This window comes from Perognathus longimembris, chromosome 5, assembly GCF_023159225.1.
Source record: "Perognathus longimembris pacificus isolate PPM17 chromosome 5, ASM2315922v1, whole genome shotgun sequence".
Lineage (NCBI taxonomy): Eukaryota > Metazoa > Chordata > Mammalia > Rodentia > Heteromyidae > Perognathus > Perognathus longimembris.
The window spans coordinates 2,033,969-2,061,836 of record NC_063165.1 but is presented as its reverse complement, the minus strand read 5'-3'; the positions used below and the strand labels follow the sequence as shown (position 1 = coordinate 2,061,836).

The following is a 27,868-nucleotide window of genomic DNA, read 5'->3' as shown; positions in this document are numbered from 1 at the left end:
ACACAATAAAGTGCTGGTGTACACACACACAGACAGAGGGGGGGGAATGGAACTACCATTTAGAGAATCATAACTAACTGCATGAATTCTAATCTATAAGGCAATCTTCCAATATTGGTTATAAGAAAAACTAGACATCTAAGCCCATAGACAAAGATAGCTTGTTTTGCCAGCCAATTACACAAAGGGAATAAATCTCCTAACATCAAACTTACATTTCAGAATACAATAGTTTTAATATCCCTATTCTTCTTTATTCAAAAATAGAGGCCCCAAAAAATAAACAGCTAAAATGTCCAATGTCATATGAAACTGCAGGGTCCCCAAAAGGTTATAAAGGTAAATATGCAGAGTAGGGGCATTCATTCTGATTACTAGAGAGAGAATGGGTTGTTTTTCAAAGAACTGTCTGTGGAGAAATGCCGACCATAGGCAGATGGTGAGCTGGTCTCCCAGCCTTACGGTGCGGCTTGTGGGGTGGTAAGGAGCTAAAAGCCCTCTTCCAGGTGGTCCCGGTATGGCCATTCCAGAGGACATTCTTGTCTGACTCCCTGCTCTGGAAAGATTAAACACCCACTGCGCGTGTAACTTTCCAGAGAGTGCTGTGGGATACCAATCCACTCGTGCCCATCTCTAGTCAGTCACGCGGCACATACTGATGGTTTGACTACAAAATCAGGAACCTGGGGAGTATTGGGACACAGGCGTGTCACTAAACCCCTTGGTGACTGAGCGCACCTACTCGGTGCGCTCTAGGGTGTGGAGATCATCCAGGAGCTCCTGGGCGGCTGTCTGCAGGCGGGGGTTGCGGCTTTTTGACATGGCCAAGATGCGCTGCAGAGGTAGAGAATCCCGGAACTCAGAGGCTGACTTGGAGAAGACTTCCGGTTCCAGAACCACAGACTGGATGAGCCGCAGTACATGAAGACATACCTCTGCATCTGGATCTGAGAAAGATGGGTGATACTTCTGGTTACAATCAGAGCTGCTTCAGGAATCGACCCTTGGAGGGCTCTTTCTGAGTGACAACTGGATGGCTATTCCAGAAACAAAAGTAGTTTCTTGATGTGAAAGCCTTGCTCACAAAACAGTAGACAAAACTATCAGCATAAATGGACAATGATCCATGTATAAACGCTATAATCATATAATTTAGAACAATGAACTAGAGATGCTGGGGTGAAGGGAGCTGGGAAGGGGCCTCCAAGGCCTGTAGTGCTCCTAGGATGTGGTGAGCCTCTAGGAAATGGGGTATGCTGGGAGGAAGTGATGTCACTGGGGGTGTGTCCTGAAAGGGGTGTGGAGACCTTGTCCCCTTCTGCCTCTCTCTGCCTCCTGGATCACCATGAGGTGAGAAGACTTTCTCTGACACCTGTTCCTGTCGTGACATTCTGTATGCTGCCTCAGGCCCAGGGCATCACTGAAACCTATGAAACCGAACACAAATAAACCTTTCCTCCGTTTAGGATGATATTCTCAGGTATTTTGTCACAGTGACACAAAGCTGACTAACACAAGGGCTTTTCATATTATTTGCCATAATTTTGCTCACATAATTGTCTTCAAGCTAGTATGCGATTTGCATTCCAACTGTGGCAAACCATTCAGAAACAACAGGCATAGATAGAGTGACTGTTCAGGCTGTGGAGTTACACAGTACTGCTGTCACAGGCAGCAGTACTTACACTATATTCCATTACTTTTCATGTGAATATCCCCAGGAGCTACAGAACCTGGAAGCCCTGCTTATCTTGTAATAGCCACCAAAAATGGTGGGCGTATGGATAGGAGGGGTAAATGGGGAAAAAAAGATGGAAAGAGTAATATTGACCAAGAATCTGACTTACGAAATTGTAACTTCTTTGAACAACTACTTAATAACAACAACAACAAAATTAAATTTAAAAAATAGCAAGAGAGGGGGTGGTAATATGGCCTAGTGGTAGAGTGCTTGCCCTGTATACATGAAGCCCTGGGTTTGATTCCACATAAACAGAAAAAGCCAGAAGTGGCACTGTGGTCAAGTGGTAGAGTGCTAGCCTTGAGCAAAAAGAAGCCGGGGACAGTGCTCAGGTCCTGAATTCAAGCCCCAGGACTGGGAAAAAAAAAAAAGAAAATTCCTGACAGAACTTAATGCCTATTCATAATGTTAAATAAAAAAAGTCACGGAATCGAACAGAACAACCTGACGGCATTCAGGACAGCCTGGATCAGATTTAGGGCATCTGCTTGACATCTCAATGGTGGGAGACCATGCTTCTTTCCTGGGAGGCCAAGGTGCCATCATCACCACTCCTGTTTAACACACACTGGAGATCTAGCCGGTATGGCAAGATGAGAAATTCTGTAAAAGGCTTATTGATTGGAAAGGAAGAAGTAAAACTATCTCTATTTGCAGGTAACATCTATAGTAGAAAAACTCAAAGAATGAACAAGAAGCCATTAAACTAATTGAGTTTTTCCAGGTTGCAGAGTACAATGATAAAATTTTACTTATATGCTGGCAATGAAAAAAATCGGAAAATCAAAAATTTAATAGAGTACTCAATTGCATCAAAACATGAAACATTTAAGTAGAAATCTACGTGTAAGATTGAATGCTAAATGTGTGAAGGCAGAGTGCCTCCCCACCGCCCTGTCAGGCTTAGGTGTCCCTCCGTCCCAGCCCAGCCGAGGGAGGAGGAGTCTGCACTGTCCTGATTTGAGCTGAGAATGGAGCCAGGCCAGGAGAGCTCTGAAAAGCTGCGTAGTGACTTAGGGCAGCAAGTCTGCTCCTTGTGCACGCTGTCCTGAGGAGCAGCGACGGTAGCAGGCCCTCGGGATGGCCCGTGGCGGGGAGGGGCGCTTCAGCCCTGGGCACTGCGTGTTGGGTGTGCTAGGGAGGGCAGCGCGCTGCCGGCCGGGGGTATCGGCCACCCCCGCATGCCTAAGAGGTCAGAGGACACTCTCATTGAAAACTTCTAGACAAGTGCCCGGGAACAAGTCCTGTGACATTTCTCCCATCCAAGTCTTCGCGCTATGTTTTTGTTGTTTGGTCTTTTAGTGTTGGGGACTTGGGAACAGTTTGGAACAGTTAAGAATTTACTACGTACATAGGTCACTTTCTACAAGCTAAGTGATTGGATGTTGAGACTTTATAAGTTTTCTCAGGGACCTAAAACCTGAATTTGGATAAAATTAAATAAATACTTGTTTCAGTTGCTAGGGGAAAAAAATTGAATGCTAAAATACAGAAGGATTCAGATGCAATTGAGTGCATCTATTATAGATGTTACCTGCAAACAGAGATCGTTTTATTTCTTTTTTTTACTACAATTTGTGTCCAGAGGGAGATCTTGTTGTCCCAACACTGAACTTCTTGGATGTACGCTCTTTCAATAAAGTTAAGAGGTTTTCTGACACTTCTTCAAGTTGTTCTCCACCTCTTGCTCTCATTTCCCTTCTAGAACTACTTACTATGCATACCCTGGTATGCTCGACAAGGTCCCATAGCTCTCCAGCTTTGACCATTTTTGTTTGGTCTTTTCTCTTTCTTGTTTACACAGCATAGTCTCTACTGACCTTCTTTTAAATGTGCTGGTTCTTTCTACTACCATTTAAAATCCACAGATGGACTTACCATCTGTGGTAAAATGAATGGTAAAATCCATTCATTTCTGTTTCTTTTATTTTCCTCCCTGGACTGTTCTTTCAGTTTCTTAATTTCTTAAATTAGATGTTTAGGCCACTAATCTTACACTTTCTTCTTTTCTAATATTAAGTATTTATATAAACTTTCCACTAAGTATTGATTTAAACACATCTCACCAATTTTTATATGTAATACTTTCATTATTTACAACAAAACTCTAATTGTATAATGTATCTTTTACTCCTGGAATACTTAATTTCTATATGGAGTACTTTTTAATTCTTTTTTTTTTTAATTACTGATTCTCTGCTTCATTCTTCTGTAGCCAGAAAAGATACTCCTGAAAAGTGTGTGTGTGTGTGTGTGTGTGTGTGTATGAGATATATATGGTCTGTATGAACTGGCCAATGACCCCCATGTGCTTTGAAGCAAACATACACGCTCTAGTTGGATGCAGTGTTCTATGGATCCAACAGGGCAAAGTGGCTTACATCCCTATTGATTCTTTGGTCTTTCTGATATGTTAATTACTTCCCACAGAGTGTTAAACTCTCCCTAACGGTGGAGGATTTGTGAATAATTTCTTATACTTTTCCAGCTTTTCTTATTCATTTTGAGACTGTTAGTGGGTACATTACATCAGTTTAGAATGGTTCCTGTCTCCTAGTAATCTAATGAAACAGGTGTTTTCTTCCACTCTCAGTCTTTATTCTGCTGTTTTAGATGGATCACTTGTAAATAACATATAGTTAAATAATTGCTTTAAGCTCAGTCTGAAATACTGTACTTTAGTCATTTGTTTCATTTATTTGTTGTAACTGCACATATATTTGAATATGTTGCTTCCACCTTAGATTTTTCTCTTCTTTTCCTGCCATCCTTTGAAATATTTTCACCTATCATTTTACCCTTTTGTGCTCTATGTATAATTTGTTTTTTTAACTCAAAAGAGCATGTAAAACATTTTTTTGTATCTCTCCCAGTCCTTGGCACTGTTCAGTGAGGAGAGCTGGTCAGGAGTCTGCTACCTCATACTCCTGGCCCTCAGTTCATAGCCTGAAGGATTTTGTGTTCTCCTCATGAGATGATGGTTGCTCAGAACAGGGAGTGGGGAATGTTTCAAAAGCAGAGCCACCAGGAATACCTAATGGATTCAGTAGGAGTATGAAAAATTAAAAAAAAAAAGACTCAGGCATCACTGGAAGGGTTTTAATAGCCTGAGAAATCAAAATAGATCTGTAATCAAATGGGACCGGGAAGGCTGTAGGTAGCACTTCCAATAGAACAGAAAGGTACATTAGATGTCCACATAGTGATGTCAGAATTGGATCTGTGAGTCTGAAGCTTGGGAGAGAGGTCTAGCCTGAAGACACAAGTCTGACAAGATTATTCAGAGAAGCCAGATGTTCACATGAGGTATTAATGCCTGTATGTCCAACTCAGCTCTGTAGACATGGACAGGAAATACGGCTCCACAGGTTCAAGTGTGATGAGGACACCAGTTTGCATTAGCAGTTACATAACATGTGCTCACCATCCTAAAACACTCTGTTCTCAGCAGTTATTTGCTAGAGTTCTATGCCAGTTTTGTGGCTTAAGAGGAATGTGAAGAATTTGGACCACTCCTGGGAAAAAGCAAGCTATGTAGATGAAGAAAAGGAAGGGAAGTGAAATCCAATAGAGGCTGGAGGGAATGAAATGATCTATTCAGGGAGGAGACTGCCAGCATCTAGTCCAGTTCTTCAGGATCAGAAGGGTTGTGACACTTGGAAGTAACTTGTCCAGGCCAAGCAAAATGAGAGGAAGGGAGTCTCCATCACAGCACAAGATATTTAGATTAGAAATAAAAGGGGAAAATAGCACCTGTTTAATTGACACCCACCATATTAGGTATTAAGACATTTGAGGTAGAAATTCCCACTTGTAAATCACAAAACTGAGCTTCTAAAAAGTTAAATTTCCAAGTAGGATAGCTTCAATTCAAATCTGGGTCTACTAAGTCTAACACTTGTGTTTAAATACGTCAATTTTATAACAATAGATACTAACAAAATAAGAAAATTTCTCCAGATCTTTAAAAAATTAGACTGAGGTCAGGTGCCAGTTGCTCACACCTGTAATCCTAGCTTCTTAGGAGGCTGAGATCTGAGGACTGTGGTTTGCAGCCAGCCTGAGACATTCTTGAGACTCTTATCTCCAATTAACCACCAAGAGAAAGAAAGAGAAGGCGGAAAGGGAGGGAGGGAGGAAATGAGGGAGAGAAAGACAGAGAGAGAAGCTGGAAGTAAAGCTGCGCGGCTCAGGCACTAGAGCATTACCCTTGAGCACAATCTCAGGGAAAACACCCAGGCCCTGAGTCCAAACCTCAGGACTAGCACCAAAAACACACCTGAAGCCCTAAACTATTCAGGAGAATGAGATCTGAAGGACAGCAGTTTAAAACCACACCATAAGCAAAGGGAATGACTCGAGTGGTAGACTGTCAGCCAAGCAAACAAGTTAAGCAAGTGTGAGCCCCAGTGCAATGTATTTTCTGCAAACCAGATCTACTATCTAAAGCAAGAGTGGAAGTAGGCAGGTTTCAATCCAGGCTTCAAATCTTCTTCTGATCCAAAGCAGTCATGCACCCTGGGTTCCGAAAACAGCAATGGCATCACCAAGCAGCACACACCTATGCAGGGGGCTGCTTTTTGCTCCTGTTTTCCTACTGTACAGCACAATGCATATTCAGCTTTCTAAAATACATCACGGACAGGGATAGAGCACTTTGCCTAGCATATCTGAGGACCCAACTTCCATCCCCAAGGCTGCCAAAAACAAAAACAACTTAAACCACCTATCCAATGACTCCTCTTTAGTCCCCTCTCTGGATGGATGGAGTCTTGCTACTTTCAAAATAAAACACCCATCCAATTCCATATATAACAGTAGTTAAATACCTTGGGCTACCCTGAGTAGACTTTACGTTGCCTGATTTTAAAACAAATGAATCTAAAGATGCCAAGTGATGTGACCTTGTACAAAGCGGCTGTGTTTTGAACTGTTTACTGCACTGAAAGGGCCAGAAACTGTCTTTGGGGAGAGAAAGCCTGGTATACCCCAGAACTAGAATGGTACATTAAGATAGTCTGCCTGTAGCTGGTGGCTCAGGACTGTAATCCAAGCTACTCAGGAGGGTGAGATCTGAGGATTGTGGTTCAAAGCCAGTCTGGGCATGAAAGTCTGAGAGATTCTTATTTCCAACTAACACCAGAGGGCTGGGGATATAGCCTAGTGGCAAGAGTGCCTGCCTCGGATACACGAGGCCCTAGGTTCGATTCCCCAGCACCACATATACAGAAAACGGCCAGAAGCGGCGCTGTGGCTCAAGTGGCAGAGTGCTAGCCTTGAGCGGGAAGAAGCCAGGGACAGTGCTCAGGCCCTGAGTCCAAGGCCCAGGACTGGCAAAAAAAAAAAAAATCCAACTAACACCAGAAAACTGGAAGTGGCGCTGTGACTCAAAGTGGCAGAGCACTAGACTTAAGCTGAAGAGCTTAGGGACAGAACCCAGGCACAGAGTTTAAGCCTCACAACAACAACAACAACAAAAGATACCTTAACAACTACCCCACACTATCTGTGACCCAAAGTTTTGGCAGAAAATCCACCCACGTCAAAGAACGCTCTCTCTGACGAGTGTGAGAAACTAGCACTGGGGCTGCATGCCGTCAGTGGAGCTGCATAAGGTGAAACGTGTTGTGATTTCTGGAATAGCACAGCTAGGAAAGGCCAGCATCTCTGGCCTAAGCTCTTCTTTTTATGAGAAAGCAAACAGCTCACAGAGGCTGCTGAAGGACCACTGGCTGCAGCCCAGCCCGGGCAGTCAGCACGTTGTTTCAGAGCAACTCTCTGCAAAACCAAGCAGAGCCTTACCTAACGCCAAGGAAAGCCTGGCCTAATGGACTAGATGATTTTCTCCAGCACCACAGCTTCCGGCCCCAAGTCACCGCCTGCCAAGCAGCTATCGGTGGTGTAAGGCGGCTGCCGACCTTGTGCAAACTACTCTGCCTCCTCAAGCTTCAGTCTCCTCAGCTAGAACCCAGAACTAGCCTTAGGTCCCTGGCAGAAATAAATCAGTGAATGCACATGGTGCATGTAATGCAACGACTTGAACTCAGGAAGGACTTCCCCAATTATTGTTCTCTAAGCTCACCGGACTTCCTTCCCACAAATTGGCACTGTCTACCTGCATATGGCAGCCAGCCCCTTCTTACCTGTAACTACTTACAGATCAGGTCTAGGGTCTTCCTTGGCCTCCATGCTTCTCAGGAGGAAAAAAGCTGGTTAAGCTTTCAGTTCTGATGGAGATAAGGGTTTTATCATGGGATACAAGAAAACTGTCCCCAACAGCTTCTGGATTGGGGTTTCGCCTCACTTATGAGCTCACAAGTTGCATGCTTTGGTCTAAAGGACACTGGCAGATGTGGATTTGTCTGAGACAAAGCACTTTTTACTCACAGCCATGGCCAGAGTATCTGTATTTATGCCAGTTCAAGATCCAATGCCAGGGGCTGGGACTATGGCCTAGTGGTAGAGTGCTCACCTCGTATACATGAAGCTCTGGGTTCGATTCCTCAGCACCACATATACAGATAAAAGCCAGAAGTGGCGCTGTGGCTCAAGCGGTAGAGTGCTAGCCTTGAGCAAAAAGAAGCCAGGGACAGTGCTCAGGCCCTGAGTCTATGCCCCAGGACTGGCAACAAAATCAAAACAAATAAACAAAAGATCCAATGCCACAGGGCCATGCACATGCCAAAGTCTGTATCATAGCATGAGAGATCAAATCTCATGTAATGAATGGGTAGTCAACCTACCTGGCCTAGAGGCAAACAATGTCTTCACTACAAAGATGTAAACAAACCCACTCTTTGCACTGAGGGGAAATGGTTTGTACTATACATATCCCTGAAAAGATAGCCAAAAGCCAGGAAGCTTGTTTTTCTACTCCCAGGATGTGAAGACACAGGAGACACTGTGTGTCCTAGCAACACCTAAATAAGTGTAGATGTTCCTCAGGTTCATGGAAAAAAGACAGCATTGGGTGCTGGTGGTTCACATCTGTAATCCCAGCTACTCAGGAGTCATGAAATTCTTATCTCCAATTAACCACCAGAAAACAGGAAGTAGAGCTGTGGCCCACAGTGGTTGAGTGCTAGCCTTGAACCAAAAAGCTTGGGGGCAGCACCCAGGCCCTGTGTTTAAGCCCCACAGGGGGGAAAAAAGATAATATTGCTAACAGATCAATTCTCCCCTAATTGAACTCTTCAACACAGTCCTGATAAATGTTCCAAAAAGTGTTTTTGGTTGGAGTTTTTTTTTTGGCAGAAACTAACAAGCTTATTCTCAAATACATATGAAAAGGCAAAGGGCTTAGAAACAGCCAAAATAACTTCGAAGGGACTTAAGACTTATTATAAAACTATTAGGTTTCATTACACTTAATGATATTGACAAACCAATACAAAAACGGATCAGTAGAACAGAGCCGGGTCTAAAACTGGCCCCTTGTGTATATTACTGCTGATTCCCAGCACTGTAGCAAAGGAAGCTCTCTGAAGAAGTCTGCATATAGACCATATTGAAATTACTGCAAAAAGGAGTAGGAAACACTAAAACTTATAGGCATAGGCAGAAACTTTTTTAAAAGAGTCCCAAGGGCATACATAGATAGGAGAGAGACTTAACAGATGGGATTACATCAGCAAAGGACATAGTTACTATACTAGGACAGCCAGCAGACTGGGAGAAGATCTCTACCAGCGATACATCCAACAAAGGCCTAATATCCAAAATATGCAAAGAACTCAAAAAACTAATCCTCTCCAAAACTAATGAACAAATCAATGAATAGGCAAAAGGAGCTAAGGAGAGACTTCTCAGAAGAAGTAAGCATGCCAAATAAACATATGAGGAAATGCTCAACATCCCTGGCCATAAAGGAAATGCAAATCAAAACAACAGAGGGATTCCATCTTGCCCCAGTTAGATTGGCCACCATCAAGCATTCAAGAAGAGCCCAGAAGCGGTGGAGCCTGTCACATCTATGGTGGTTCTAGCACCTGCCAAGGTATCCAGGACTGGGTATTAATTAGTCCATGAAATAATAGCATATTGGTCTCAAGCGTGCTGCATCTGAGATAAAGTCAGGGTTTGGTGAGTGAACATCTTGACCATGCCACCAGTAAGGGAAGCTGTCTTCTTTTCCAAGATGCACAGAACCAAAGTACACCTGAAGGGCCATTACCAACTCTACAAGCTGATCACGGGCTATCGAGGCCAGCTGTGCTACAATGGCTTCCTCAGCATTGCCAACGACCTCATCAATGACATCAAGCCTCAGTCTGTTTGTGTCCTCCGAGCAGCTTCTGCATCTCATCAAACGAGGTTATCATGTGAATGTCAATTCATGGGCCTTAGCTTCCTGAGTAGCTAGGATTACAGATTTGGGGCACCAGCACCTGGGTTGAGGTCAGTTTTGAAAGAGTAGCCATCTAGATGGGTCAGCACACTGCTCCTTACCGCTCAGAAGCCACCACAGCAAAGGGATGAATCCTGGGCTCTCGCTGATGTATTTCAAGCCTTTGGAATTGATGCTCACATTGTACAAGGCCATCAGCATTAATCTGGAATGCAAAAGGAAATGGTGTTGACAGGCTGACCTACCACCTCAGACTTCACCCTCCCCTGATCAGGAGGACCTGATGCAGTCAAAGGCTTCCTCACGCACGTCTCTGATGTCTAGCCACAGCATTTGGTCAGGAAGTGGCAAGTGGTCCTCATCTGCATAAGGCCACGTGACAATGAAGGTTTCTCCTGTGTATAATGATGTCACAATGCCATCTTGTACGGGCTTCACAAATCACAGGAAAGTAGAGAGGACCTCATAGGAAACCTCCGTTCTATTTAATGATTCCTTTTGGTACCACATCTGCATTTATATTCATGTAATCCTCCATTCTAGCATATACGGTGATCTTGATCAACGAAAATATAATCTTTTCATTCAATGAATGTGACACATGACCTCAGGCAGCAAGGTCAGGCCATACAAAACTGCTTAACCTACTGCATGTGGGACATGCAACCCCATACAAGCAACAAGAGTCTCCTTAGCAACAGTCTCTGTAACGGAACCACATCTGAAACTCAGAGTTCAATGGGATTTGGCAACCACCACCCTTTGGTTCCTAAACATCTTCAGATTACAGAGACCCCCAGAACCTTCACTTTACAGCAATAAAAGCAACAACACAGCTAGGTGCAATAGCTCATGCTTGTAATTAGACCTACTCAGGAAGCCAAGAGCAGTAGGAATGCATTCCAGGCCATCCTGAACATAAAACGACCACAACAAAAAACAAGCAAACAAGAACTCACAAAACCTTATCTCAACACAAAAGTCTGGGTATAATGCCCACCATCCTAACTAAATAGGAGGATCATGGCCTAGAAAAAAAGTGAGACTCCATTTCAAAAGTAGCCAGAGTAAAAAGGCTGGAGATAGTGAGGTGCCAGACTTTGAAGTCAGGCCCCACCACGTGAACCCCATTTTAGAATCGAACCCTGAGCCAATCAGATTTGTACCTGTGTTCTAATCTTGCTTGCACAGCTGATTGTTGTAACCTTGTTCTTTGCCTTTATAAGCCCTGTGTAATCACAGCTCGGGGCTTCCTCCTAACCTCCACTGTGTCGGTGGGTAGGACGAGGCCCGAGTTGCAGCTCGCTTAAATAAAGCCTTGCCTTGCTTTTGCATTTCGGAAATGTCTGGGTCTCGGTGGTCTTTTTGGTGGTGGTCTTGCGACTTGGCACAACAATAGGACACAAGTGGTAGAGCACCTGTCTAGCAAGCTTGAAACACCAAATTCAAACTCACACTGTCAGGTGAGGGGAGAGAAGGGAGCTAGACAAATTGCTGATGTATGTCTTTGTGGTAGAGCATCTGCCTCAAATACACAGGCCCCAGGTTCAATCTTCACCAAAAGAAAGGGGGGGAAAAAGCTAAACAAATAATTTACACAATCTTTTAAAACAACCTGTGAGCTTGCAAGAAATAAGAGGAAGCTGGGCACTGGTGACTCACACTTGTAATCCTAGCTACTTAGGAGGCTGAGATCTAAGGATTACTGTTCAAAGTCAGCCCGGGCGTTAAGAGTCCCTGAGAGTCTTACCTCCAACTAAGCACCAGAAAACTGGAAGTGGCACCTGGCTCAAAGTGGTAGAGCACGAACCTTGAGCCAAAGAGCTAAGTGACACTCTTATCTCCAATTAGACACCAAAAAGCCAGGAGTGGAGCTCAAGTAGCAGAACTTAGCCTTGAGCCAAAAAGCACAGGGACAGTGCCCAGATCAGAGTTCAAGCCCCAGATCTGGCACAAAGTGCACACACACACACACACACACACACACACACACGAACCAAAGGAATTTGAAGTAATGATAAGAAGAATAATCATGGTATGTCAGTGTGAAAAGAAGGTTGTCTGGAGGGGAAAGGGAAAGGAAGACCAAAGCACTTCATATTTATCCAAGACTACAGCATAATGAAACCCACCAAATACTTAGTTTTTACCAGCCACTTTTGAAAAGGGAGAAAGAACTTGATGTAACTGGTTTGGGAGTGGGAGTGAAGAAGGGAAAATGGCAGAGGGGTGATTATAATTTTTTAAAGTATTGTATACATTGGTGGTGGTGTTAAAAAATCCCTTTCTACAACTAATAGATGTCAATTAATTAAATAAGAGGGAGAAGGATTAAGGAAACATAATAGACAGGGTGAACTTTCTCAAAGTAAACTGTATAATTCTATGACATAATCACAGTGAATACCCTTTGTACTATTAGTATATGCTAATTAGAATTTTTTTAATAAAGTTTTAAAAAAGAAAATCCTCATGAATTTACAGCCAGCCTCAGAATTGCACAACAGCCAATAAGAGCTGCCGAGGGTTGGGATGTAGTTCAGTGGCAAAGCGCTTGCCTAGCAAGTGCAACATCCGGGGTTCAATCCCCAGTACCAAAAAAAGAAAAGACAAAAAATAAAATAAAAAGCTGCCGGCAGCAGTGGGGAGCCAGCATTTGAGGCAGGCAAAGCCAATAGCTGTGCCTGCTCTGATGAGCACAGTTGTGGTGTTCTTTTCAGGCAAGCACACGGATCTGCGTCCCCACACAGTGCATCTTCTGTAGTGTCCAGGGTAGAAACCAGCAAATATTTAACTGGCAGTGACAACTAGCATAAGGAGAGGACAGTGCTTGCTTTGGGCATAGATTTAAGGGATTGCCAAAATGATCGATGGCCATGACTTTTTAAGTACTATAATTCAATATTTTTAAAAAATCAAAACCAATGCAAAAAGTCTCTAAGTATTATGCAAACATTTTGCACAAAAATAGATTGGTAACAGTGCTGTACTAAAACATACTGGATCCTAGAACAAGAGAAAATAATGAACTGTTCAATCTCATTAATTAGGGACTAAATAAGAGAAATATAATACATGCATATGTACATGTCCCTAAACTCATAGTTTCATGTGTTTTTTTTAATGTCTGGTTTTCCTAAGTTTAATCTGTCAAAATCAAGCTCTTTGGCTTGTCCGTCCCTCGGCCTAGTAATCCACAACTGAACACACAGTGCTCACTTTGTGACTGAGAGCTTCCCTCCCCGTCCCCCCCCCCCCCCCCCCCCCCCCCCCCCGCCAAACAAAGCTATACCCGCACCTTCAAAGGCAGGGATTCTCCATCTGCAGCCTCTCAAAGACTAAAAAAATGAGCCAAAGTGTATGTCAAGTTTCACTGACAACTTTTTTTTTGTTAGTCATGGGGCTTGAACTCAGAGCCTGGGCGCTGTTCCTGAGCTCTTTTTGCTCAAGGCCAGCACTCTACCACTTTGAGCCACAGTGCTACTTCTGGTTTTCTGGTGGTTAATTGGGACTTCCCTGCCCCAGCTTGCTTTGAACGGCAATCCTCAGATCTCAGCCCCCTGAGTAGCTAGGATGACAGGCGTGAGCCACCAGTGCCCGGCAACCAGGGTGGCATGCAGGGACACATGAGGGCACCTCCATGGAATAGCACAGGAAAGATCCAGATGAAGACATCTGAGAAACAAGATGGACAGTGAGACACAACACTGACGAGGATCTCACTGCCACCCAAGCCCAGCCAGGCTGGTTGCTGGTTTAAACAAAGTTAAGTCTCAAAGACAATGTCCAAATGTCCAGCATTAACCCAAAGTTGCTTGAGTAATAAAGAAGAAAAATCTCAACTCATACAGAAAAAGAAAATCAAAACACACTGAAGGCCAGGATAGCAGAGATGGTAAAAGCATATGGCATTGATTTGATTTAGTGTGCGTCTGCATGCGCTCAAGGGTATGGTGCTGGAGCTTGAACACAGACCCTCAGACCTGGCTTTTTCACTCAAGACTGATGGATGCTCTATCACTTGAGCCACACCTCTACTTCCCACTTTTTGCTGGCTAATTGGAGGTAAGCATCTCATGGAACTCGTTTCTGCCCCGGCTAGCTTTAAACCACAATTCTCAGACCTCTACTTTCTGAGTAGCTAGGATTACAGTTAAGCCACCAGTGTCTGGCTGGCTTCTATTTTAAAGAGATTATAGCAAAAAAAAAAAAAAAAAAAAAAAAAAAAAAAAAAAAAAAAAAAACCAGTGCTATGATAAGGAAAAGCCCACTCCAAATGAATGGTATGATAAGAACAATACTAAAATACCCCCAAGATTTCTTGCCTTAGGGCTGTGGCTCAGTGGTAGAGTGCTTACCTACCTAGCAGGAGGCCCTGGGTTCTATCCCCAGGGCTTCCAAAAAAGGAAAATGAAAAAGATTTCCTGCCCTGTAACTATAAATATATTACATCTTGATTGTGTTAAATTGCTTGGCAAAGGAGATTCTGCAATGAAATTAAGGTTACTTATCAGAGCTCTAAGTTGATTAAAATGGGTTTATGCAGGTACATCTAATCTAAACATATGACCCTATAAAAAGAACAGTGTCTTTGGGCTGGGCTGCCGGCTGAAGAGGAAGTCTGAGAGACTCCAAGGAACAGGAGGACCCAGTGATCAAGGAGGCTTCAGGACAGAGGCTGCGTGAGAAGGATCCCAATCAGCTGTGTGGGAAAGCTGTGCAGAAAGTACGGAGTAGATTCGTCCCTGAAGCCCCCAGAAAGGCCCAGCCTGGCACATCCTTCAACTTGGCCTTGTGTGACCCAAACAGAGAGGCCATTCAAAATCAAAGACACCATTCAAGCTCATTCAGAGTTCTAACTTACTGCATTGTGAGAAGAGAATTGTCCTAACTAGTGTTCTAACTTGCTCCATAACAGGTGTCTGGAAGTGGAGCGCTGTTGTAATGAACACCTACTGGGGTTATGAGACCACCACTGCTATATCCCTACAGCATCACATGATTCTACAGTTGGGACTCATGTTCACTCTGGAGTGAAAACAGCTTTTATTCATCTTCTCTCCCTCCCTCTCTCCTCTCTCTCTCCTCTCTCTCCCTCCCTCTCTCCTCTCTCTCCCTCTCTCCCTCCCTCTCTCCTCTCTCTCTCCCTCTCTCCTCTCTCTCCCTCTCTCCTCTCTCTCCCTCTCTCCTCTCTCCTCTTTCTCTCCCTCTCCTCCCTCTCTCTCTCTCCTTCTCCCTCTCCCTCTCTCCCTCTCTCTCCTCTTTCCTTCTCTCTCTCTCTTTCTCTCTCTCCCTTTCTTGCTCTCTTGCTCTCCTCTTGTTTGGCTTTGAGACGGGGCCTTGATGTAAATCCTGTGTTGGTCTCAAGCTCTCAGTCCCCCTGCCTCAGTCTCCTGAGTCCTGGGATTAATAGAAGCCTATCTCCACATCCAGCTCATTTTTTCTAACTGTACTAGATTGAACCCAGGGCTTCTCATTTGCTAGGCAAGTGCTCTATTACTCGAGTTACACTTCCATTTTCTTAAATTACTACTTAACCCAGCAGTTGGGAGGCTGGATATGAGAATCACGAGCTTAAAGCCAATCTGGAATATACAATCAGTTCCAGGTCAGTCTGGGCTACAAAACAAGACCCCGTTTAAAACTAAATTAAAGCCTCCCAAATAGGTAGTGCATCCTTAACCTCCCCAACCAATTTGTTTCTTCTTTTTTTTAGAAATATTGCCAAATCAACCATTTACTTAGTGTGAAGCCCAGTGAGCACCAAGCACTTTGTAGATCATTGAGAACTGGGAGCTGTTATCCACATACACTTTGAGTTTGGTGCACTGTCCTGGCTTCAGGTCCCCCAGCAGCTGTAGCATGGTGTCCAGGAGCACCCGACTGGAATTAACCAAGAACTCACGGCCGCACGCTATCGCAGCAACATCTGCAACAGACATGAAACAAAGCGTCAAGACTGTGGAGGCTTCACAACATGGAAAATTCTGCTCAGGATTGAATGTGTAGCACTGGTTTTCTCCTAAGGAAAATATCAACAACTGAAGAGACCCAAAAAAACTGTGTTGTTCTTGAGCCACCACTGTAGACCAAGGACCTGACCGCCATTAGAACTACTAGGGGAGGGAGGGAGGGAGGGAGGGAGGGAGGGAGGGAGGGAGGGAGGGAGGGAGGGAGGGAGGGAGGGAGGGAAGGGCATCCTGTGCTATGGCCCCATGCACCAGAACACTGCATGGCCTCCATCTAGCCCAAGCAGAAGGTGGGACCGGTGATCTGGCCTGGGAGTAAGCATACCCTCAATTCTGCCAGTACTGGCTAGTAACTTTTTTTTTTTCAGTCATGGGTTTTGAACTCAGAGCCTGGGTGCTATCCTTGAGCTTTTGTGCTCAAGGCTAGTGCTCTACCACTTTCAGCTACAGCTTCACTTCCAGTTTTCTGGTAGTTAATTGGAGAAAAGAATCTCATAGGTTTTCCTTCCTAGGCTGGCTCTGAACCTTGATCCTCAGATCTCCGCCTCTTGCACAGCGAAGATTACAGGTGTGAGCCACTTGCACCTAGCTGGACTGTAACTTTTAACATGAAACTGAAATCATATGAGGTCAAAGGCAGGGTATGAAAACTTACTCTGAAAGGGCTTTTTTCCCCAAATGTTACCATCCTGTCTTGTGATCAGCAAATAGCTTCTTCATACATGGGACCTGCAAACCAGCATGGAGAGCAGAGCAGGTCATCTACCTGGCTCTTTTTGGACGGTGCCACCGCCAATCCGGGTTCTATCAACACCTCTACACCTGTAAGGAGCATCAGTGACCCAAGAACACAGACTTCCTTGCTGTGACCTTTCTCCAGTTAGGGCTGACGTGATCCATCAAACAAGCAAGGCAAGGTAGAAGCCGGGCCGGCAGCAGCATCTTGTCTTTTTCCTGACTTCAATGGAAATGCTTCTGGAAATTCACTGCTAAGTGTAAGGTCTGACCTGTTCCTAGTGGACAGCATTCACCAGTTTATTTTTAACTTGCTAACAATTATCAAAATCAGAGGAAGAATGTTTATACTCATTTTGTACTTGTTATCTTAACTACAAAATACAGAATTTCTTCAGTGCTACCTGATCAACTTCATGCCTTTGTATTCCTGCTTATCTTTGTTGACCCAGGCTGTGATTAAGTTAGTGAGGTATATTAAAACCCTCCTAACACTAATGGACTTTTTCCTTTTTCTACTTGTCTCTCTAGCATTTTTACTTCGTAACTGGTGCTATGTCATCTGGAACATATTTTTTTTTTTGGCCAGTCCTGGGCCTTGGACTCAGGGCCTGAGCACTGTCCCTGACTTCTTCCCGCTCAAGGCTAGCACTGTGCCACTTGAGCCACAGCGCCCCTTCTGGCCGTTTTCTGTATATGTGGTGCTGGGGAATCGAACCCAGGGCCTCGTGTATCCGAGGCAGGCACTCTTGCCACTAGGCCATATCCCCAGCCCTGGAACATAATTTTTTATAGCCATAACTTTATGGAGGATATGACCCTTCCTTAACAGTGTATCTTCTTTGCTTAATGAATTTCAACCTGGTAACTATCTTCTTCTGCAAATGACACATTCCACTTTCACTAAGGAAATGGGGGGAGGGAGTGAAACAATTAAGCATTTGGCATCACAAACACATAGAACAGAAGTCTGTGGCACCTTTGCAGGGGAAACCAGTGCCCAGGTAAGAAAAACACATCACCTACTGGACCTCAGCAGGAAATATCAGCCACCTGGGACCTTGTAGCCAGCTACCCAAGTGTAGAACCGCTCTAGCCTGCTCTGTGACTCGCTTGTAACTGGTAGAACACAGTAAAATCGACGTCATATGTCAGTACCACATAAACAGAAAAAGCCAGAAGTGCCACTGTGGCTCAAGTGATAGAGTGCTAGCCTTGAGCAAAAGAAGTTTAGGGACAGTGCTCAGGCCCTGAGTTCAAGCCCCAGGACTAACAAAAAAAAATCTTAAGGTATGTTGGATTCCGAATGGATCAGGAAAATGTGGTACATATACACAATGGAATTTTATGCCTCTATCAGAAAGAATGACATTGTCCCATTTGTAAGGAAATGGAAGGACTTGGAAAAAATTATACTAAGTGAAGTGAGCCAGACCCAAAGAAACATGGACTCTATGGTCTCCCTTATTGGGAATAATTAGTACAGGTTTAGGCAAGTCATAGCAGAGCATCACAAGGCCCAATAGCTATACCCTTATGAACACATACGATGATGCTAAGTGAAATGAACTCCATGTTATGGAAACAGTTGTAACTACTTTCAACGTCCTATGTGTATCTGTAGCTTCTATTATTGATGATGTTCTTGTATCACCTTCCTGTGGTTGTACCTACACTATCTCTGTAATCTTATCTGAGTATATTGGAAACCGTGTATACTGGTATTGGAAGTAGGAAATTGAATGGGAATACCAAATTTGAGAGACACAGGGTAAAAAAAAAACAAACAACTACAAAAGCAATACTTGCAAAACTGTTTGGTGTAAGTGAACTGAACACCTCTGTGGGGGGAGGAGGGAAAGGGGGAGGAAGGAGAGGGGTATGAGGGACAAGGTAACAAACTGTACAAGAAATGTATCCAGTGCCTAACGTATGAAACTGTAACCTTTCTGTACATCAGTTTGATAATAAAAATTTGAAAAAAAAAGGTATGTTGGATCCTACCCTACATCACATATAAAGATTAACTCATAATGTAACCGAGTCTTAGATATAACAACTAAAAATTGAAATTCATAGAAGAAAATTAGATAATAGTGACCTAAAAAGCACAAGCAAGTCAAAAAGTAAACTAGACATAAAGCTTAACACTTTGGGGCTTCACATGATACTATTGAAAGTGAAAATGCACACAATGAGAGAAATATTTACAAGCTATATAGTTAGTCTAGAATATTCAAAGAATTCTTACAATATACAAACGTACAAAGAAAAATAGAGAATGTACAAAGACAAGCCATTGTAAAAAAAAAAATGGACACCAGACTTTAATAGATGTGTCGCCAAAGGAAATTTGCAAATGGACAATTGACATGTGAGAAGATGCAACCAACATCAACAGCCTTCGTGGATATGCAAATTAAAACCACAACAAGATACGACTTCACATCCCCTGGGAGGGCTACAGTGAAAAGGACAGATAAGAAATGTCAGCAAGGACGTAGAAATACCAGAGCCCTCACATTGCTGGTGAGGATGTAAAATGGTGCCGCCAGTGCTTCAAATAGTCTGGTGGTTCTTCCAACAGTTAAAACATAAAAGGGAAATGAAAACCTATGCCCGTGCAAAATCCTGTACACAAACACTCATGTCATCATTATTCATCATAGCCAAAGAAGAGGGAAAATTCCCAGTTTTCATCAATTGGTGAATGGGCAAACAAAATATATCTGCACAAGCCAGCAAGATAAATAAAATACTGATACATGCTACAATGAGAATGATCCTGAAAACATCCTATTACATGAAACAGGTCAGATGGAGAACAGCAAAGAAGGACCACATGCTGTGTGGTTATATTTATATGGCATTTTCAGACTAGGTAAATCTAGGTCTGGGGGCAAGAAGTGATGGCTTAGGTAAGTGAGGTTTCTTTCTGTGATGATGAAAATGTTCTAAGCCCAATGGGGTAGCACACATCTGTGATTCCAGCACTTGTGAGGCAGACACAGGAGGATGAGCTCAAGGCCAACCTAGATTACATGGTAAATTCCATGCGAACCTGGATTACATAATAAAACTTTATTCCCCACACACACAAAGTTTTAAAACTGAGTTATGAAACACCTTACTTTTTAAAATGTAATATACATTAATAAATGTTGGTTTGTTTTGCCAGTGATGCAGCTTGGGACTCAGGGCCTGAGCACTGTCCATGGCTTCTTTTGCTCAAAGCTAGCATCTACCACTTGAGCCACAGTGCCACTTCTGGCCTTTTCTGTTGATGTGGTGCTGAGGAATGGAACCCAGGGCTTCATGCATGCAAGGCAAGCACTCTACCACTACGCCACATTCACAGCCCCCTAATAAATGTTTTAAAGAATTAACTATGGTAGTAGATGTACAGCCACATGCATTGTCTAAAAGCATTCAAATTATTCCCGTTAAATTGGCAAACTGAATAGTATATGAACTATACTTAAACAAAGTTATCAAAAAATTTTAAAGCTATAGATGGTGGAACACACCTGTAATCCCAGCGCCTGGGAGGCTAAAGTAGGAATGTCTCAGGTTCAAGGTCAACCTGAGCTATATACCAAGGCCTTATCTCAAAAAGCAAAAATAGCAGTGTGCTTGGTGACTCCCACCTTTAATCCTAGCTATTTAGGAGGCTGCAATCTGAGGATCAAATTCAAAGCCAGCCCACGCAGAAAAGCTCAGACACTCTTATCTCACCCACTGGTATCAATCTCCCCTCTGTGGTCAGTCTCCAGGGTGCAGGCTCAGCATGGCTATCTGAAAGCATTCCTAGAGATGTCTCCACACACAGTAACTGTAACTGCTAACCCATGTAAAAGTCACTACATTTGAAAAGAACAACTTACTTGTTACAATTCCAGCCAATGCAAACACAAACTGATTTTCGTCAGAATCCAGCTCTTTAACATCACCATCCAGTGACTTCACGAAACTCTCCATTGTCTGACCCGTGATCCTGAAGAACTTCAGAGCCTGGTCCTATCCAAAAGTTTGACAATGTGTCATACTTTTTCGCAGATACCAATGCAAAAACATTTAAGAAGTTCAGGATAAAAATAATCCTGTATCTAAGGAGAATTGCAGTTCAAAGCCAATCTGGACAGGAAAGTCTGTGATACTCTTATCTTTAATTAACCATTTTTTTAAAAGCCAGAAGTGGAGCTGTGGTTCAAGTGCTAGAGCACAAGCCTTGAGCAAAAACACTAAAGATCAGGGCTTACAGCCCTAAATTCAAGTCCCAATACTGGCCCATTAAGAAAAAGGGGAGGAGGCGCTCGGAATGCAGCTTAGTGGTAGAGCGCTTGCCTAGCATCCATGAAGCCCTGGGTTCAATTCCTTGATGTTGTGGCTTAAGTGGTAGAGTGCTAGCTTTGAGCAAAAGAAGCTTAAGGACAGTGCCCAGGCCCCGAGTTCAAGCCCCAGGACTGGCAAAAAAAAAAGTTCACGATACACAAGAAGACAGATTTTGATTTAGTTTTAGAGCAGTATTTTTAAATCTCTTCCCATTGAAAGTGGATACTGTGCTTCACCCCTGACATCCTGGCTACTTAGAAGGCTGAGAAGGAATACAGTTTAAGGGCAGTACAGGCAGACTCCAGCACACAGGAAAATGCTGGGCACAAAATAAGCAGATCACAGTCCAGGCACACACCCAGGACGTTAGACTCCATCTCAAAAATAATCTGCAGAAGCCAGGCACTGGTAGCTCACACCTATAATCATAGTTACTCAGGAGGCTGAGAACTCAGGATTTCAGTTGAAGCCAGCCCATGAGGGAAAGACCATGAGACTCTTATTTCCAATGGACAACCTAAAAACTGGAAGTAGAGCTATGGTTCAATGTGGTAAAGCACAAGCCTTGAGCAAGATAGCTCAGGGACAGGGCCCCAGTTCCAAGTTCAAGTTCCATGACCAACCAGAAAATAAAATAAATATTAATTTCCCAAGAGATAAAATATATAAAAGCACTTTAAACTTCATCAAACTCTTGACATATAAAGTAACTATCATTGAAGGGGTTCATACATCCACAAATATCCATGAATGCTAGGGGAAAGGGGACAGGATTTCATTCCATTCATTTTTCATAGCCTCAGAGCACCAGGTGCCAGGTGAACACAGGAGGTATTTGGTGACTGTCTGGGTGGCAGTCTCTAGATGTCTTGGGAGACAGAACGTCTCCTCAAGTACACTGAACAACACCCAGGGAGCTACTGGTCATACTTACTCCAGCCAGGATGGCTTTAACAACTTCCTCACTGCTGGAGACGCCCCACAGGAGGGTACAGGCAGTTGCTCCCATTTCTGTACAATACTCGGCCTGTTGCAGGAGCTGCTGCTTGGCTTCAATCAGCTGTTGTCGAAGAGCCAGCTTCTCCTAAGTTCATTAACAACAATTAAAGAAAAAGAAAGGGGCTGGGGATATGGCCTAGTTGCAAGAGTGCTTCCCTCGTATACATGAAGCCCTGGGTCAATTCCCCAGCACCACATATACAGAAAACGGCCAGAAGTGGCGCTGTGGCTCAAGTGGCAGAGTGCTAGCCTTGAGCGGGAAGAAGCCAGGGACAGTGCTCAGGCCCTGAGTCCAAGGCCCAGGACTGGCCAAAAAAAAGAAAGAAAAACAGACACTAGCATTTGACCTCAAAATATCTGTTAGTTTCCTCTTTCACAAAGACATTTTCTAAAGAAGAGAACTGTATGCAGAATTACAGAAAACAGCTGCAAATGAAAACTAGTTCTTAAAAAAATCATAACCTTTACATAAAAAGTAAACTCCAGTCTTAGAATAGAATATGTTGTAATACTGATACATTAGAGCTTTTGGATATTCCAAAGATCTGAATTCATCCATTTAGTAAAGACAAGAAGTACCTCAAATCTTGAGTGACCACATCACAAAACCTAGATACCTGACCAAAGCAGCAACCTGACCTGCATTTCTAGAAAAGAAGCCTGCTGCCTCCGGTAGCTAATCTACTGTCACACACTGCCGGAGCAGACACAGCATAACAGGGGCAGACACTGGATGTAGGAGAAATCCTAGGTAACTATTTCTAAATATCTTTAAAATATGTAAAATTGTTTCTAAAGCATGTTTCTTTTTTTAAAAAATTCTATCACATCACAGCATTTCCTATTGCAATTCTTGCTCTACTCACTTGAGCAGAGCTGCAGCTGGGTATGGGGCTCATGCCTGTAATCCTAGCTAGCCAGGATGCTGAGATCTGAGGATTGCAGTTCAAAGCCAGCCCTAGCAGGAAAGCCCATCAGATTCTTATCTCTGGTTAACCACCAAAAAAAAAAAAAAAATGCTGAAGTGGAGGTATGGCTCAAGTGGTAAGATACCACTAAGCAAAAATCTCAGAGACAAGGTCCAGGCTCTGAGTTCAAGCCCTAAAAGCAGTAAAATTACAAAACAACTTTCTTTTTTTTTTTTTTTGCCAGTCCTGGGGCTTGGACTCAGGGCCTGAGCACTGTCCCTGGATTCTTCTTGCTCAAGGCTAGCACTCTGCCACTTGAGTCACAGCACCACTTCTGGCCATTTTCTATATATGTGGTGCTGGGGAATCGAACCCAGGGCCTCATGTATACAAGGCAAGCACTCTCGCCACTAGGCCATATCCCCAGCCCTAAAACAACTTTCTTGAAGCTTTGCATTAGTGTTTGCTTCAACTTCCCTTTTATTATCATTAAAGTGACAACTCTTTCCTTCCAAATTAAAAAATTTAAAAATATGAACAACCAAAAATTGACAGTAAAGATTATGCTCATAAGATTTCAGATATGCAAAAAGATACTACTGGGAATTATGTTACATTCTGGCAAAGGATTTTTCTACATATTGTCTATGACTTAGGACTTTGTGTGAAAATGAGTTTAAAGGTAATGGATTAGTTAACCTGGCTGAGGAAATTTCAAGGCAGCCCAGCATTCAGGCTGTAGCACTGATTTTCCCGGCTGCTTTCAACCAGATGCACAATAAAAATCTAACACAAAATGCAGAAAGACATGAAAACCAGCTACTCAGGAGGCTGAAATCTGAGAATCAAGGACTAGGACAAGTCTTGGGTAGACACATTCGTAAGGTTCCTATCTCCAATTAAACAGCAAAAAGCCAAAAGTGAAGTCATGACTCACGTGATAGAGCACCAGCCATGAGTAAGAACAAAAAGCTCTGAGTTCAAGCACCAGTGAAGGGGTGGGGGACTTGAAAACCTTAAAGTTTGGCCAGAAAAGAAGAACATATAAAGCTTGGACTGAGGAAAGGGTGGTTATTAAAAGATTATAGCCATTAAAGGGATGCCAAATACTTTACACCAGCACAACCCTGTTGCCTAGACGACACCTTAAGAATGATAGACACTTCTTAGGCATCTACCCAGTGCATTATAATTCAGGATATGGTGAAGACATTGGCACATCCACGTTCACTGCTGCACCATTCACAATAGCCAAGTTATGGAAACAGCCCAGATGCCCTACAACAGATGAGTGAATCCAAAAAATGTAGCGCTTATACACAGTGGAATTACACTTATCCATCAGAAAGAATAATATTCCTGTCATTTGCAGGAAAATGGATGAATCTAGAAACACACTGAGTGAAGTAAGCCAGGCCTGGAGCAACAAACAGTGCGTGCTTTCTCTCATATGTGGAAGCTAGATCTAAAATGCAACTAGGAATGAGATCATATACAGAGCTCCATGTATTTACACCAACTGATTAAAAGAGGGTATACCTGGGGAGGAATTCAAAAGTGTAATTCCTCTGAACAACTACAGTGCTGTTTATCAAGATGAATTCCAGGAAATGGAAACATGTTTGTTGTTTTTTTTTGGGGGGGGCGGTGTCAGAGGGGTACAGGAATGGAGGGAAGAAGGGCAAGCAAATGCAATCATTGTATTCAATATACATTATGTAAAAAACAAACTAGGTAATCTGTGGGTATGGGGAAATTGGAAGAAAAAAAAAAAGGAAGGGGTAACATTGCCCAGGAAGCATTGTACTTAAATAACCTGATTTGGGAAATCGTAACCCCTTTCTTTGTCCAACTCCTTAGTAATAACAATGGGGGAAAGAAAAGAAAGAAACAGGAAACCCCACCATGGCAAGTGCTGCTCACCTGAAGGACGGTCCCTTAAGAAGAGTGAGGGCTGGGGATATGGCCTAGTGGCAAGAGTGCCTACCTCATATACATGAGGCCCTGGGTTCGATTCCCCAGCACCACATATACAGAAAACGGCCAGAAGGGGCGCTGTGGCTCAAGTGGCAGAATGCTAGCCTTGAGCAAAAAGAAGCCAGGGACAGTGCTCAGGCCCTGAGTCTAAGCCCCAGGACTGGCCAAAAAAAAAAAAAAAAAAGAAGAAGAGAGAGTGACAGGAATACCCAGCTCACAAGACTACCAGAAGTGCTGCTGGGGATTCATGGTGCCATGCTCAGCTACTCAGGCACTTGGAGACCAATGAAGCGTCAGTGCAAGGGGGACTGGCTGGCTCAAGCCGCTAGTGACAGACCTTAGAATCCTCCACACGGTGCTAGTTTTGCAAGCAGAAGAATGCAAATGTGATGGGGTCATGGAGTTTCCACTCAGATTTCAAATCAGAACCAGAGAAGCCAGGGAGTGAGTGACAGGATTAGAGACCTGTCAAGTGATTGCTACGAGGGTGATGAGAGTAAAGCTGAAGACGCAATGGAGACTGCAGGACGTTGGAGATGCCAGAAACATGGAAGATCTGCTGAGGAAAAACACAGGCATTGAGCAGAGCCAGCCAGGAGTTATAGAATAAGAGGAGGAGGAGGAAGTCTACTCAGCTAGGCGTGTTCTTTTTCTTTTTCTGCTCCCTGGCCACCATGAAGTGAGCAACTTGCTCCAGCACACACTCTTGCCACCGTGATGTTCTATCTCATCACAGATCCACAGGAATGGAGCAGTTGCTGTGGGCAGAAACCACTGAAACCACCAGCCAAGGTCTTTTTTTTTTTCTCCTCATGGGGAGACTCAGATCCACAGGTTTATTGAATCCAGGGTTTGAAAACTGGGTACATGGGGCTGGGGATATAGCCTAGTGGCAAGAGTGCCTGCCTCGGATACACGAGGCCCTAGGTTCGATTCCCCAGCACCACATATACAGAAAACGGCCAGAAGCGGCGCTGTGGCTCAAGTGGCAGAGTGCTAGCCTTGAGCGGGAAGAAGCCAGGGACAGTGCTCAGGCCCTGAGTCCAAGGCCCAGGACTGGCCAAAAAAAAAAAAAAAGAAAACTGGGTACATAACCAGACACAAAGAAGGGTGGAGTTGGGGACCAGAGAACTGGTATGCCACGATCATCTTTCCTCCCTTTAAGCTGTTCTGTCAGATGGTTATCACAGAGATGAAAGGCTAACACACCAGGTGAGCACTCAGGAAGCTCCTGGAGCGAATACTTTGTGAAGCATGGTTTCAAATCTTAAGTAGCAGCTTGGTCCCTCCCACATCATACCTTGGCTCTCAACAGGTTCTATGCCCATCAAGCTAGGGTCTTTCTTCTCTGGAGTTCAAAGGCTGCTGGGGGACAGGACTTCTCTGAGAAGCCTCTCCACATCATGGGCCCATCCAGTCCCCACTTGCCTATCCACTGATCTAACACAACGACTACACCAAGAAAGAAGCAAAGAATTCTACGCCAGAGCCAAGAGCAGAGCCCTGCCCAGGCATGCACAGTGCACTTCACACTTCCACTCTACGCCTGTGTCTGGCCTCTCCTCGCACGCTGGGCCTTTTCCACGCCTGTGTCTGGCCTCTCCTCACACACTGTGCCTTTTCCACGCCTGTGTCTGGCCTCTCCTCGCACTGTGTCTTTTCCACGCCTGTGTCTGGCCTCTCCTCACACTGGGCCTTTTCCTAATGATTTCTATGCATACTCAAGTACTTACTGGCAATATCTTAATTTAGGATCACAGTCCCTGGATTCTTTCCTGGTTCCTCAACTCTAAAATAAGCTTCCAGACTCCTGCCTCATGGTCTGTACATCCCTGAACAGAGATGACAAGGATATAGAAAAGACAGCTGCCTGAGAGAAGAGTCTTATTATAGCAATCTTGAGGGGCTTCCATCAGTATTAAACTAGCAGGACTACCCAAGAGGAAACCTGACTAGAGATAGAAAAAAAGTGTAAGCTAAAATATTTCCGCATTTTTTAACTAAGGTAAAAATACTAGGGCAGTTAGGCCCTATGGATTTGAAGCTACTTTATCCGGGTCCTTTTCTTGCTCTGATACTGGCACTTGCTGGAATAGCTGTTGGTCTTTTGCTGTACTGGAGTCTGAACTTGGGGCACACCCTTAATGTAAGGTCCACCCCCACCCCTGCCTGTTTAAGTCTTTACCCGGTACCTGTGCTACCTAGGTAACTGGCACACCTCAAGGCAGTTCTCTCCCCCTTCCTCCAGGTCACATCTAACCCACCTGGCCACACCTCCCGCCCCTGCCCTGGATAAGGCAGGGCCCTGCATGGTTCCGCCCTTCTCTCCAGCCACGCATCACCACCACCGCCACGGGCCAGCAATTCAGGAATAAACTTTTCTCTCCTGTCTCAATGTCATATGGTATTCTCCTTTATTGGCTACCTACTTTAATAAACCATACACTTACTAGGCAGGCGCTTTACCATTTTGAGCCACATCCCAGTCTTCTTTGCTTCTATTGTTTTTTGAATAGAATTTCACATTTGGCCCGAGACAAACCTGGACCTTGAATTACTTATTTATGTTTCCTACACAGCTGGGACTGCAGATGTCAGCCACTGTATCTAGTTTTTTATTGGTTGGGTTGGGGTTTTATGAACTTTTTGCCTGGGATGGCCTTGCGCCAGCATCCTGCTGCTCTCAGCTTCCCTAGTAGTCAGGATTACAAGTAGCATAAGCCAGGGCTGGGAATATGGCCTAGTGGTAGAGTGCTTGCCTCGCATATGTGAAGCCCTGGGTTCGATTCTTCAGTACCACATATATAGAAAAAGCCAGAAGTGGCAAGTGGTAGAGTGCTAGCCTTGAGCAAAAAGAAGC

General features: G+C 43.9%; 1 protein-coding gene across 1 annotated transcript in view; it reads right to left on the bottom strand.

Annotated features, from left to right (window-relative positions):
• Nucleotides 1–238: 238 nt before the first annotated feature.
• Nucleotides 239–27,868, bottom strand: part of LOC125351419 (heat shock transcription factor 2 binding protein) — a 51,033-nt gene continuing 23,403 nt past the window's right edge. Inside the window, 5 exon segments of the mRNA XM_048346164.1 lie at nucleotides 239–947; nucleotides 10,190–10,293; nucleotides 15,900–16,017; nucleotides 20,677–20,809; nucleotides 22,059–22,208. Coding sequence (XP_048202121.1) covers nucleotides 739–947; nucleotides 10,190–10,293; nucleotides 15,900–16,017; nucleotides 20,677–20,809; nucleotides 22,059–22,208 — 714 coding nt within the window. The 3' untranslated portion in view covers nucleotides 239–738.